Source organism: Thalassophryne amazonica, chromosome 14 (genome assembly GCF_902500255.1).
Source record: "Thalassophryne amazonica chromosome 14, fThaAma1.1, whole genome shotgun sequence".
In the NCBI taxonomy this organism is placed as follows: domain Eukaryota; kingdom Metazoa; phylum Chordata; class Actinopteri; order Batrachoidiformes; family Batrachoididae; genus Thalassophryne; species Thalassophryne amazonica.
The window spans coordinates 27,927,654-27,943,179 of NC_047116.1; the positions used below are offsets into that span (position 1 = coordinate 27,927,654).

The following is a 15,526-nucleotide window of genomic DNA, read 5'->3' on the forward strand; positions in this document are numbered from 1 at the left end:
AAGTTGGGTGGAGGTAATGATTTGTTTGTGAAACGCCTGTAACCCACAATTTTCATATATATATATATATATATATATATATATATATATATTACAGAGGATTCATATCTTGATAGGCAAGAACTGATTAAATTTCAAGGTCATAGGTCAAAGGTCAAAGTCAGGAAAAATCTTGGAAAATTGGAAAAATCCCTATACTTTCATATTGAACAAATATTCAAAAAGTCATAATTCTGACAAAAAAAGAACAAATTTCTTTAATCTTTGACAGCATTATCTAGGAAGGTATCCTTTACTGATTGACAATGTTTGATCCAGATCTGATCTGGATTGTGGATTTTGCAGACATTTGAATTTAATATTGAAAAGCCCATTTGGTGTACACTTTACATTATATACATTAATCAAAAGTGCCTCAATCACTCTCATTTTTCTTTTATGGATGGTACCTACACCACCAAAATTGGATGGAGGTTCCAATTTTATGCCTGTATGTCTATCTTCCAGTTATCAGCTGGAAACCAAGAGCCAAAAAGCAATGACAAATTATGCATAGCAGAGATAACCACTGATCTGTGAAAATGATCTGAAAACGAATTCAAAAACCGAAAAAGTTGAAAAAAAAAAAACTGACACCACCACAAAAAAAAAAAAAAAAAACTCTGATTGAAGTGCTTGAACTAAATACATACTCCTAGCATTTGATCACATCTAATTTAGCTTATGAAAAGTCACTTCTAACACGACTTTGAACTTGATTTTTGTGGAATTGGAAACTAATGTTGGTGGAGGTTTGCCCTCTACGAGTGCTGTCTTCTAGTTTAAAATGAAATATTTTTTTTTTCACTTTTTAAATGACAATGGAAGGCTCTCATGCAGTTCCTTCACGGTCCATCAGGGGACCAAGACCCACACTTTGAGAATCATTGTTATAAGTAATCGTAAAAGGCAAGAATGCATTAATAACTAACGTTGGGAATTTTAAAATTGGGGAAAACCATAACGTGGTTTGCGTTTATTATTTCGAACAGCAGGTATCTAGGTTTCCTTTGCCGAGGACGTATGAATTACTGACACTACTAGTCATAAAAATAAGTTATCTTGCTGTAAAGACAGAACATGAAGGACACATCAGACATTTGAACCCTTTTTTTTTGGAAACGCCTCCGGTTATGTTAGACGCTGCTCTTTAGAAGACACTCCCCATGTTGGCTTACACCCTCCGGCTTAAGAAAGAGCGTGTCGGCGAGCCGAGCAGCTCTAACAGGCTGCGGACAACCCTGAAAAACAGGTAGTCTCTTATATTTCACAAGAGTATTTTGTGAGCTTTTCCACCGCTGTTTATGCAAAGCAGTGCGCTTCATTAGCGTTAACATGAACTTGTTCGCTGTTTGGGTTAGCTTCCTAAAGGTAGCTAGCAGTCAGCTAGCTTCACATTTACTTTGCCGTGTTTACTGTTGAACATCGTAAAAGTACCTTCGGCGACATTTCGTTGCAAGTGTTGACATGACGAATATTCAGTGTCAAATTTCATGTACGGTTTAGGCTACGTGTCGTCGTTTGCAGTCATAAACTCGGAAGTGTTATTCTGAGTTTTGCTAAACTGGATTAGTGAAGCTATATTTAGCTGCAAAAGTAAGTCTTTATATAATGTGGTCAATCGAGATGCAAATATTTTTAATGATTATTACGTTTGTGGAATAAACAAGAATTGAGTTCATGGTACTGATGACCGTTACGGTGTTCACGGTTCGATATCACGATGTTTTGTGTTTTTTTGCATGGAGGCGTATGATTTGGGCTCCATGACAACCAGCAGCAGCTGCTGGTTGTCATGTCATGTTATGTTATATATATACATATACACACACACACACACACACACACACACACACACACACACTCTGGCTCACATGAGGGCCAGAGTATAAACTTTTTTGAAAGGCAAACTTTTTAAACTCTTTTAAAGGTAAAATATTTTTGTTAATCTAGTCTATAATCTAGTTAATCTAGTCGTAGTAATAATAATTACAAATTCTATGTTATGGTTAGCGTTAGGGGCTATTGTAAGGATTAGTGGTTGTGGTTAACATATACTCAACAAAAATATAAACGCAACACTTTTGGTTTTGCTCCCATTTTGTATGAGATGAACTCAAAGATCTAAAACTTTTTCCACATACACAATATCACCATTTCCCTCAAATATTGTTCACAAACCAGTCTAAATCTGTGATAGTGAGCACTTCTCCTTTGCTGAGATAATCCATCCCACCTCACAGGTGTGCCATATCAGGATGCTGATTAGACACCATGATTAGTGCACAGGTGTGCCTTAGACTGTCCACAATAAAAGGCCACTCTGAAAGGTGCAGTTTTGTTTTATTGGGGGGGATACCAGTCAGTATCTGGTGTGACCACCATTTGTCTCATGCAGTGCAACACATCTCCTTTGCATCATCCATGAAGAGAACACCTCTCCAACGTGCCAAACACCAGCGAATGTGAGCATTTGCCCACTCAAGTTGGTTACGACAACGAACTGGAGTCAGGTTGAGACCCCGATGAGGACGACGAGCATGCAGATGAGCTTCCCTGAGACGGTTTCTGACAGTTTGTGCAGAAATTCTTTGGTTATGCAAACCGATTGTTTCAGCAGCTGTCCGAGTGGCTGGTCTCAGACGATCTTGGAGGTGAACATGCTGGATGTGGAGGTCCTGGGCTGGTGTGGTTACACGTGGTCTGCGGTTGTGAGGCTGGTTGGATGTAGTGCCAAATTCTCTGAAACGCCTTTGGAGACGGCTTATGGTAGAGAAATGAACATTCGATACACGAGCAACAGCTCTGGTTGACATTCCTGCTGTCAGCATGCCAATTGCACGCTCCCTCAAATCTTGTGACATCTGTGGCATTGTGCTGTGTGATAAAACTGCACCTTTCAGAGTGGCCTTTTATTGTGGGCAGTCTAAGGCACACCTGTGCACTAATCGTGTCTAATCAGCATCTTGATATGGCACACCTGTGAGGTGGGATGGATTATCTCAGCAAAGGAGAAGTGCTCACATCACAGATTTAGACTGGTTTGTGAACAATATTTGAGGGAAATGGTGATATGTGTTATGTGGAAAAAAGTTTTAGATCTTTGAGTTCATCTCATACAAAATGGGAGCAAAACCAAAAGTGTTGCGTTTATATTTTGTTGAGTGTAGTTTAGGAATCTATATATTCAATAGCAAATACATGTACACGTACCTATAGCCTCATGGTCCACGCGATTACGTATGAATAGGATTTTACTATGCAAATAAGGCTACAGTGGATCACTAAGTGGATATTTTGCGGATACGGCAAACACATCTGGTAGTTTGACCGGATCTCCTCGCTGATTGGCTAGTTCAAATGACGTCATTGAAGAGTATTTCAACATGACGGCGCCTTCGGCATTAAGTGTTGGTGCTAATTTTCATCTTTTAATGCCGTTTTGGGGTGTCATAAAGTCGGAGGGATTCTATTCATTTTGGGTACCATAAAGTCGTTTGAATCGGAAACAGAAAATCACCAAGTGGCGGAGGGATTCCATGTCGTTTTGGGTGCCATCGCTAAAACAGCCTCAAAAATATGGCATAGCCGTACCCGAATAATTTCCACCGTGTGGAGAAAAGTGCCAGTGGAAAATAATTAAAAAAATAAAATAATAAATAAAATAAAAAAATAGATTAAAAAAAGAATAAATAAAAATTAAATAGAAAAAATAACAAATATTTTTTGACACGGTGGAAATAATTTTTGCAGTCTTGGTAATTTTCTGTCGGGCGGGGATGATAAACAACTTATTTTTTATTTGGCCTTACTCGTAAGTGGCCTCATTTTGTGTAGCTAACATGATAAAACATTCAAAATGCCATAGTAAACAGAAATAATCTCTTAGATTTGTGATTTCCAAAACCTGCAATTCAAGACAACAAAACAAAAATACGAGGTCTATTAGAAAGTATCCGACCTTATTATTTTTTTCAAAAACCATATGGATTTGAATCACGTGTGATTACATCAGACATGCTTGAACCCTCGTGGGCATGCAAGAGTTTTTTCACGCCTGTCGGTTACGTCATTTGCCTGTGGGCAGTCTTTGAGTGAGGAGTCGTCCACCCGCTCGTCGATTTTTTTTCATTGTTTAGGAATGGCTCAGAGACTGTTGCTTTGTTTGATAAAAATTTTTTCAAAACTGTAAGGCACAACTGAGTGGACACCATTCAATAAATTCAGCTGGTTTTCGGTAAAAATTTTAACGGCTGATGAGAGATTTTGGTCTGGTAGTGTCGCTTTAGGACGGTCCACGGCGCCTGACGGCGATCTGCGCTTCGAGGGCGGCAGCGTCTCGCCGTTTCAAGTTGAAAACTTCCACATTTCAGGCTCTGTTGACGCAGTAAGTCGTCAGAGAACAGAGAACTTTCAGAAGAAGTCGGCATGAGGAGTTTATTCGGACATTCCATTGTTAACGGTCATTTTGTAATGAAAGAACGTGCAGGCAGAGTCGCATGTCGGGCTGGACCCGACTGCGGGGGGGTCGCGGCAGGAAAAACACCTCTGTTGGAAAATCTTAACGGGCAAGTTGGAACATGCCCAGCTGTTAAACAATTTCTCAGTTACTCACTTGTTGAAAGCCATTAAAAGCCGCCTGAATTCTACAAATGGTTTTCAACACGGAGGTGTTTTTCCTGTCGCGGCGCACACAGATTTGCAGAGTCGTCACGGAAACGACTCGGCGAATTGCGTGTACGTCTTTCATTAAAAAAATGTCCTTAAACAGTGGAATGTCCGCATAAATTCCTCATGCCGGCCTCTTCTGAATCTTCTCTGTTCTCTCACGATGTCCTGGGTGAATTAAGCCTTAAATTAGGATGTTTTCAGCTCGAAACAGGCCGACGACAGCGCCTGGAAGCGCTGCAGGACGTCCCGCTCCGTGGGAAGTCCTTACACCGACAGAAACACCTGTTTTGAAACACAAGGTTCGGTCAGATCGACACACAGAAATGATCACACAGACTGCATTTTGCTAGAACAAAAAGGCGTATATTTATCCCCACAAAAGCAGTTACATCAAACACAAGTGGTTGCAGCGCATTTTTCTCTCTTACCGTGACGCCTTTAAGGTGGAGAGCCAACACCTTCAGCAGAGTGCACCTGTCAACCGGCTGGGCGTTCGTACGTTAACCCGCAGCAGACTCTGTTGAAGCATGGTTCTACTCCTCTTTTCTAGTGTGTCCGCGAAGGGAGGGTGAGTGGCCAACTCAACCTCCCTGGCGCACATAATTTCTTTAATCAACAGGCATCTGAAAGTTATTTTCTCTATTACAAAGACATAATAAAAGCAGTTCTTCACTCCCAGTTCAGAATGACCCCAGCATGCTTCACTCCCAGTCGTTAGTGGCTACAAAAACAAAGTTGTGCTATCAGTGTAATAATAACAAGTACATCCAGCTCTTCGCTCCCAGTTCAGACTGACCCCAGAGTGCTAAAACAAAATTGAATAACAAGTACATTCTCAGGGTTACGTTAAGACAGGTGCAAAACAGCACAATAACATTTATTATACAACACCCCATAATCTCTCATCAGCCGTTAAACTTTTCACAGAAAACCAGCTTAATTTCTCGAATAGTGTCCACTCGGATATTCCTCACAGGTCCAGAAAAAATTTTGATAAAGCAATGCGCGCCGTCTCGAGCAGCGTGTGAAACAAAGGAATTCAGCCGAGAGGGCGGGACCACATCTCACTCAAGGCCTGCCCACAGGGAAATGACGTCACCGACACTCGTGAAAAAACTCACGCATGCGCACGAGGGTTCAAGCATGATTGGTGTAATCGCATGTCATTCAAATCCATATAGTTAAAAAAAAAATAAAAGGGTCGGTTTATTATCTAAGAGACCTCGTACAGAAGTCCACGTTGGCACGTGTGTTTATCCTGTTTTTTTCTCTGTCATGTCTGCAAAACCTTTGATCAGTCCACCCCTGAAAATAGTGAAAATATGCCAATTTTCAAAAATGAAAATCACCAGTATCGCGCTACTATCATGAATGTGAAATAAGGAGATTTTAAACTCCAATTGCCTTTAAATTCCCGCTCGACCGCGGCTGTTCCGTCCGTCTTGAATACATTTAGACAGGCAGCAAAACAGCACAACCTGCCATTTTGCCAGTGCTGCATACAACGAAATACTGTGCAGTTCAACTTTGCCGAGGGCATCGCCATGTTGAAATAAACTCTTTGACGACGTCATTTGAACCCGCCAATCAGTGAGGAGATCTGGTCAAATAGCGCTAGGTGCGTGTTTGCCATACTTGGCAAAATATACACTGCCTAATTTTTATTTTGTACTGTAGACCATCAGCTTTAACAGTTTTAACAGAAACATTGCATTAACTGTTTAGGAATTACAGCCAATTATGAAGACTCCCTCCATCTTCAGAGGACAAACTGAATATAAGGTTTATTGTTAATGCAAATCATCACTTTAACAGCCATTTTTCTTTAGACAAGTCAGAGTATCGGTACATGAACTATACATGAGTACATACATATGCAGTTTGTATCATAATACATAATTGCATTGCTGTTCACATTAGTTATGTAGGAAATATCTGGTGAATGTTAATTTTAAGGGCCCCTTCACACATAACACGATTGACGCCAACTTGCGCACGGAGGAGGAATTGCATGCCATTCGTGAAAAATCTGAGCTGCCTCCAACACCTCGTAGTAGATCTGTCGCTACAACTATTCGCAAACACCACTGGCTGAAAGAGAGAGTGCCCTGTGAGAGCACATTCGATCTGTCTCTCCTGCATTTTGAGGGCCACTTTGTGTTGCTAACTGGGATGTTAAATAACGCGCGACGTGTTCTTCAAAAAAAAAAAGAAAAAAAAAATGCTCTCATGCTCAACTGCGCTGGCGAGAACCCTGGTATATTGTAACCCTTGATGTTATCTGTTTACTCTTTGTATATTTTATAAATAAATTATGATTCTTCTCCAAGGAAGAAGAAATGCTGCATTTTGACAGCACTTTTCCATCTAGCAGATGGTACAGGTCCTTTACAGTGTGTTACTTTTGCTTCCCCAAACAAGGCCAATACTTATGTTTACACTTACGTGGACTGAGACAATGCAGATTAAATGTCCTTTCCAAGGACATAACAGGTAGCTTGGGATCATTGTTTCTTCCATATGGTAGTTGACTTTTGAGTATCTTAATACTCATTAAAAAAAATTAAACAGACAATACTATTTAGTACCTGCTCCACGATACAGTTATCGCTGTCTACAATGTGTTGTTCCACCATTAAAAATGAACAAGAACATTTACTCATCATTGGATATTTGTTGGACTTCATTTGCATCAATTAATAAGATAGACAATCATAATTGCGCTGTATGATAAATATGTATGGAGTGGGCAGTGCTCAAAAAAGTGATTATGCAAGAACAAGTGAGTGGAGAAACTATGCATAGTGCAGTTTCACCTGTTGCGTTACTAGGTACACAGTTTGATGATGGAGTTTCATAAAGGAGGATTTTCTTAAAGTAGATGTGATATTATTTCTGATAATATCACATCTATAATTGTTAGAAAATTATTTATTTATTGTACTAAAATAGCAATTTGTGTCACTGTAGTTTTACTCGAAAAAAATAAATTATAAGCCGTATTTTGAATATGTTTGGAATGGCTTGATGCTAAGTGTTGAAATTACAACCCCTGGCAAAAATTATGGAATCACCGGCCTCGGAGGATGTTCATTCAGTTGTTTAATTTTGTAGAAAAAAAGCAGCTCACAGACATGACACAAAACTAAAGTCATTTCAAATGGCAACTTTCTGGCTTTAAGAAACACTATAAGAAATCAGGAAAAAAAATTGCGGCAGTCAGTAATGGTTACTTTTTTAGACCAAGCAGAGGGAAAAAAATATGGAATCACTCAATTCTGAGGAAAAAATTATGGAATCATGAAAAACAAAAGAACGCTCCAACACATCACTAGTATTTTGTTGCACCACCTCTGGCTTTTATAACAGCTTGCAGTCTCTGAGGCATGGACTTAATGAGTGACAAACAGTACTCTTCATCAGTCTGGCTCCAACTTTCTCTGATTGCTGTTGCCAGATCAGCTTTGCAGGTTGAAGCCTTGTCATGGACCATTTTCTTCAACTTCCACCAAAGATTTTCAATTGGATTAAGATCCGGACTATTTGCAGGCCATGACATTGACCCTATGTGTCTTTTTGCAAGGAATGTTTTCACAGTTTTTGCTCTATGGCAAGATGCATTATCATCTTGAAAAAATGATCTCATCATCCCCAAACATCCTTTCAATTCAATTTTCAATTTTTTTTTTTTTTATATAGCGCCAAATCACAACAAACAGTTGCCCCAAGGCGCTTTATATTGTAAGGCAAGGCCATACAATAATTATGTAAAACCCCAACGGTCAAAACGACCCCCTGTGAGCAAGCACTTGGCTACAGTGGGAAGGAAAAACTCCCTTTTAACAGGAAGAAACCTCCAGCAGAACCAGGCTCAGGGAGGGGCAGTCTTCTGCTGGGACTGGTTGGGGCTGAGGGAGAGAACCAGGAAAAAGACATGCTGTGGAGGGGAGCAGAGATCGATCACTAATGATTAAATGCAGAGTGGTGCATACAGAGCAAAAAGAGAAAGAAACAGTGCATCATGGGAACCCCCCAGCAGTCTACGTCTATAGCAGCATAACTAAGGGATGGTTCAGGGTCACCTGATCCAGCCCTAACTATAAGCTTTAGCAAAAAGGAAAGTTTTAAGCCTAATCTTAAAAGTAGAGAGGGTGTCTGTCTCCCTGATCTGAATTGGGAGCTGGTTCCACAGGAGAGGAGCCTGAAAGCTGAAGGCTCTGCCTCCCATTCTACTCTTACAAACCCTAGGAACTACAAGTAAGCCTGCAGTCTGAGAGCGAAGCGCTCTATTGGGGTGATATGGTACTATGAGGTCCCTAAGATAAGATGGGACCTGATTATTCAAAACCTTATAAGTAAGAATGAGAATTTTAAATTCTATTCTAGAATTAACAGGAAGCCAATGAAGAGAGGCCAATATGGGTGAGATATGCTCTCTCCTTCTAGTCCCCGTTAGTACTCTAGCTGCAGCATTTTGAATTAACTGAAGGCTTTTTAGGGAACTTTTAGGACAACCTGATAATAATGAATTACAATAGTCCAGCCTAGAGGAAATAAATGCATGAATTAGTTTTTCAGCATCACTCTGAGACAAGACCTTTCTAATTTTAGAGATATTGCGTAAATGCAAAAAAGCAGTCCTACATATTTGTTTAATATGCGCTTTGAATGACATATCCTGATCAAAAATGACTCCAAGATTTCTCACAGTATTAATAGAGGTCAGGGTAATGCCATCCAGAGTAAGGATCTGGTTAGACACCATGTTTCTAAGATTTGTGGGGTCAAGTACAATAAGTTCAGTTTTATCTGAGTTTAAAAGCAGGAAATTAGAGGTCATCCATGTCTTTTTGTCTGTAAGACAATCCTGCAGTTTAGCTAATTGGTGTGTGTCCTCTGGCTTCATGGATAGATAAAGCTGGGTATCATCTGCGTAACAATGAAAATTTAAGCAATACCGTCTAATAATACTGCCTAAGGGAAGCATGTATAAAGTGAATAAAATTGGTCCTAGCACAGAACCTTGTGGAACTCCATAATTAACTTTAGTCTGTGAAGAAGATTCCCCATTTACATTAACAAATTGTAATCTATTAGACAAATATGATTCAAACCACCGCAGCGCAGTGCCTTTAATACCTATGGCATGCTCTAATCTCTGTAATAAAATTTTATGGTCAACAGTATCAAAAGCAGCACTGAGGTCTAACAGAACAAGCACAGAGATGAGTCCACTGTCCGAGGCCATAAGAAGATCATTTGTAACCTTCACTAATGCTGTTTCTGTACTATGATGAATTCTAAAACCTGACTGAAACTCTTCAAATAGACCATTCCTCTGCAGATGATCAGTTAGCTGTTTTACAACTACCCTTTCAAGAATTTTTGAGAGAAAAGGAAGGTTGGAGATTGGCCTATAATTAGCTAAGATAGCTGGGTCAAGTGATGGCTTTTTAAGTAATGGTTTAATTACTGCCACCTTAAAAGCCTGTGGTACATAGCCAACTAACAAAGATAGATTGATCATATTTAAGATCGAAGCATTAAATAATGGTAGGGCTTCCTTGAGCAGCCTGGTAGGAATGGGGTCTAATAGACATGTTGATGGTTTGGATGAAGTAACTAATGAAAATAACTCAGACAGAACAATCGGAGAGAAAGAGTCTAACCAAATACCGGCATCACTGAAAGCAGCCAAAGATAACGATGCGTCTTTGGGATGGTTATGAGTAATTTTTTCTCTAATAGTTAAAATTTTGTTAGCAAAGAAAGTCATGAAGTCATTACTAGTTAAAGTTAAAGGAATACTCAGCTCAATAGAGCTCTGACTCTTTGTCAGCCTGGCTACAGTGCTGAAAAGAAACCTGGGGTTCTTATTTTCTTCAATTAGTGATGAGTAGAAAGATGTCCTAGCTTTACGGAGGGCTTTTTTATAGAGCAACAGACTCTTTTTCCAGGCTAAGTGAAGATCTTCTAAATTAGTGAGACGCCATTTCCTCTCCAACTTACGGGTTATCTGCTTTAAGCTACAAGTTTGTGAGTTATACCACGGAGTCAGGCACTTCTGATTTAAAGCTCTCGTTTTCAGAGGACCTACAGCATCCAAAGTTGTCTTCATTGAGGATGTAAAACTATTGACGAGATACTCTATCTCACTTACAGAGTTTAGGTAGCTACTCTGCACTGTGTTGGTATATGGCATTAGAGAACATAAAGAAGGAATCATATCCTTAAACCTAGTTACAGCGCTTTCTGAAAGACTTCTAGTGTAATGAAACTTATTCCCCACTGCTGGGTAGTCCATCAGAGTAAATGTAAATGTTATTAAGAAATGATCAGACAGAAGGGAGTTTTCAGGGAATACTGTTAAGTCTTCTATTTCCATACCATAAGTCAGAACAAGATCTAAGATATGAGTAAAGTGGTGGGTGGACTCATTTACATTTTGAGCAAAGCCAATAGAGTCTAATAATAGATTAAATGCAGTGTTGAGGCTGTCATTCTCAGCATCTGTGTGGATGTTAAAATCGCCCACTATAATTATCTTATCTGAGCTAAGCACTAAGTCAGACAAAAGGTCTGAAAATTCACAGAGAAACTCACAGTAACGACCAGGTGGACGATAGATAATAACAAATAAAACTGGTTTTTGGGACTTCCAATTTGGATGGACAAGACTAAGAGTCAAGCTTTCAAATGAATTAAAGCTCTGTCTGGGTTTTTGATTAATTAATAAGCTGGAATGGAAGATTGCTGCTAATCCTCCGCCTCGGCCCGTGCTACGAGCATTCTGACAGTGTGACTCGGGGGTGTTGACTCATTTAAACTAACATATTCATCCTGCTAACCACATTTAATTGTTTTAGTCTGTGGTGCAGTTGAAGGTGCCATATTATTTTTTCTTTTTGAATTTTTATGCTTAAATAGATTTTTGCTGGTTATTGGTGGTCTGGGAGCAGACACCGTCTCTACGGGGATGGGGTAATGAGGGGATGGCAGGGGGAGAGAAGCTGCAGAGAGGTGTGTAAGACTACAACTCTGCTTCCTGGTCCCAACCCTGGATAGTCACGGTTTGGAGGATTTAAGAAAATTGGCCAGATTTCTAGAAATGAGAGCTGCTCCATCCAAAGTGGGATGGATGCCGTCTCTCCTAACAAGACCAGGTTTTCCCCAGAAGCTTTGCCAATTATCTATGAAGCCCCCCTCATTTTTTTTGGACACCACTCAGACAGCCAGCAATTCAAGGAGAACATGCAGCTAAACATGTCACTCCCGGTCCGATTGGGGAGGGGCCCAGAGAAAACTACACAGTCCGACATTGTTTTTGCAAAGTTACACACCGATTCAATGTTAATTTTAGTGACCTCCGATTGGCGTAACCGGGTGTCATTACTGCTGACGTGAATTACAATCTTACCAAATTTACGCTTAGCCTTAGCCAGCAGTTTCAAATTTCCTTCAATGTCGCCTGCTCTGGCCCCCGGAAGACAATTGACTATGGTTGCTGGTGTCGCTAACTTCACATTTCTCAAAACAGAGTTGCCAATAACCAGAGTTTGATCCTCGGCGGGTGTGTCGTCGAGTGGGGAAAAACGGTTAGAAATGTGAACGGGTTGGCGGTGTACACGGGGCTTCTGTTTAGGGCTACGCTTCCTCCTCACAGTCACCCAGTCGGCCTGCTTTCCCGGCTGCTCGGGATCTGCCAGAGGGGAACTAACGGCGGCTAAGCTACGTTGGTCCGCACCGACTACAGGGGCCTGGCTAGCTGTAGAATTTTCCACGGTGCGGAGCCGAGTCTCCAATTCGCCCAGCCTGGCCTCCAAAGCTATGAATAAGCTATACTTATTACAAGTACCGTTACTGCTAAAGGAGGCCGAGGAATAACTAAACATTTCACACCCAGAGCAGAAAAGTGCGGGAGAGACAGGAGAAGCCGCCATGCTAAATCGGCTAAGAGCTAGTAGCTGCGCTAAGCTAGCGGATTCCTAAAAACACGCAAAGTGAATAATGTGTAAATAATTTAGAGGTGATTCAGCAGAAGGAGTGCTTTAGTTAAGGCACGTGAAGATTACACTGGGAAACAAATCGTTATCTAGATAACTAGATCAATCTAACTGCGCAGATTAAACAGCTAACAGATACAACAAAACACCGCTGTGCTCCGGAACAGGAAGTGATACAATACCGCAGTGAGAGCCAACCACCAGTAGAGGCAAGCAATTTCAATTGATGGGATAAGAAAAGTGTCCAAAATATCAACGTAAACTTGTGCATTTATTGATGATGTAATGACAGCCATCTCCCCATTGCCTTTATCTGACATGCAGCCCCATATCATCAATGACTGTGGAAATTTACATGTTCTCTTCAGGAAGTCATCTTTATAAATCTCATTGGAACGGCACCAAACAAAAGTTCCAGCATCATCACCTTGCCCAATGCAGCTTCGAGATTCATCACTGAATATGACTTTCATCCAGTCATCCACAGTCCATGATTGCTTTTCCTTAGCCCATTGTAACCTTGTTTTTTTCTGTTTAGGTGTTAATGATGGCTTTCGTTTAGCTTTTCTGTATGTAAATCCCATTTCCTTTAGGCGGTTTCTTATAGTTCGGTCACAGACGTTGACTCCAGTTTCCTCCCATTCGTTCCTCATTTGTTTTGTTGTGCATTTTCGATTTTTAAGACATATTGCTTTAAGTTTTCTGTCTTGATGCTTTGATGTCTTCATTGGCCTACCAGTATGTTTGCCTTTAACAACCTTCCCATGTTTGTATTTGGTCCAGAGTTTAGACACAGCTGACTGTGAACAACCAACATCTTTTGCAACATTGTGTGATGATTTACCCTCTTTTAAGAGTTTGATAATCCTCTCCTTTGTTTCAATTGACATCTCTCGTGTTGGAGCCATGAGTCATGTCAGTCCACTTGGTGCAACAGCTCTCCAAGGTGTGATCACTCCTTTTTAGATGCAGATTAACGAGCAGATCTGATTTGATGCAGGTGTTAGTTTTGGGGATGAAAATTTACAGGGTGATTCCATAATTTATTCCTCAGAATTGAGTGATTCCATATTTTTTTTCCTCTGCTTGGTCTAAAAAGTAACAGTTACTGACTGCCACAATTTTTTTTCTTGATTTCTTATAGTGTTTCTTAAAGCCAGAAAGTTGCCATTTGAAATGACTTTAGTTTTGTGTCATGTCTGTGATCTGCTTTTTTTCTAAAAAATTAAATAACTGAATGAACATCCTCCGAGGCTGGTGATTCCATAAGTTTTGCCAGGGGTTGTACAAACTCCTATTGTTTTCTTGAAATCCCAGATGCACTGACAGCTCCACTTCATATTATTCTGGTTAATTATGTTGACAATTAGTGTGAATGTAATTGAAGTCCTCATTTTTGCCAACAGGTAGACCCGCTGTGCACGGCCAATATTCAGAGGAGGGTCTAAGAAGCAACATACGCTCTGCTGTCCAGTCAGCATGGGGGCTGTCATTTCACGATGGAGGGTTTGTATTGTTTTGAAACAACTAGTTGACAGCTTGTCAGTTGTTTAAAAGTTGCTACTCATGACTACTTCCAACTTCTTTAAGATCATTTGCTATTTTCCTTTAAAAAAAAAAAAGTAAACTGGATACATTTTGGATTTTTGACTAGACAGAACATGTAATCAGAACAGTTGTTGCTTTATGCTTGCAAAATTAAGGTTGTTGTTTTGTTAATACCCAAACCAAGAAATAATAAAAATCACTGATAGATTAATTGATGCTGAAAGTTTTCATCAGTTATTTCCCTAGTGTGTATCCAACACCTTTAGTATTCCTTTTGTCTTTCTGTAGTGTCCTGTCATATGCTGCTTGACTACAAGTGATTATTTTTAATTAATAGGGAATTTTATTTTGCTGAAGTGTGTGCAGTTGCAATAGTACTTTTCCCTGTAGTCTACCAACAGCTCTTATATTAACTAAAGTATGAGTACACATGCACCATGGGTGAAGAAAAATACAAAATGGGAAGTTACCACTTCCCTTCAAGAAACTTCTTGCCCAAAATGTACATCTGTTTTGACAAATGTCCACATTTTCTTCTGAGTTGTATTTCAAAATGTTTATCTTGCAGACTAAGCCATCCACTGTAGAGGTTTTGGAAGGAATTGACAAGGTATGATTTACCTCAGACATATTACAATGTACTTCACTGTAAACTCCTCAGATACATTGCATGGAGTTTCAACAGTATGGTTTAGCCTGGTAAACCAGAGCCATTTGCTTCACAAATAAATTTGCTTTCGCTATGCCAGGCTAAGTATAGTTCACTCGCAGAAGTTTTTCTCCTTTGATTTTGTTAATGGACTTTACCACAAAATGCTTACTGTTGCAAGACATTGTGTTCTACACCATTTGTAACATAACCTAATGTGCACCCTGGGGCTCATGCACATTAAGCCAGGTCATTAAATGTGGCCATTTCATAAGAAGCACAAGAAGACAAAGTTCACAACAAGAAGGATCATACATAAATGTAAGGACATAAGCAGACAATAGAAATAGTGCCCAAGAATCATGGTAATTGACTATTTCTAATGCAGTGCAAATAAATGCAAAGTTGTTATGCCACATTGACATGTTGGCAGTTAACAAGCCCTACTAGTCATTACAGCAGAATTGCTGTCAGATATACCAGCAGATACGAGATGACTACTGAAGATGTAGAACCATGGCCATGGTCATTTAGTATCCAATGATTTGCGTAAATGTGAAATTCAATAAATTACAAAGGGAAAGTGCTGCCTGTTTTATAAGTTTTAGATGATTAT

General features: G+C 39.9%; 1 protein-coding gene across 2 annotated transcripts in view; it reads left to right on the forward strand.

The window, feature by feature from the left end:
* Positions 1-1,152: 1,152 nt before the first annotated feature.
* lnpa (limb and neural patterns a) overlaps positions 1,153-15,526 on the forward strand; it is a 43,390-nt gene continuing 29,016 nt past the window's right edge. The window contains exons 1-3 of one of the 2 annotated variants that reach the window (XM_034186664.1): positions 1,153-1,288; positions 14,115-14,219; positions 14,830-14,871. In XM_034186664.1, coding sequence (XP_034042555.1) covers positions 14,193-14,219; positions 14,830-14,871 — 69 coding nt within the window. In that variant the 5' untranslated portion in view covers positions 1,153-1,288; positions 14,115-14,192. Of the gene's footprint in view, positions 1,292-14,114; positions 14,220-14,829; positions 14,872-15,526 lie in introns of both variants that reach the window. The other variant, XM_034186665.1, reaches the window with a different exon arrangement.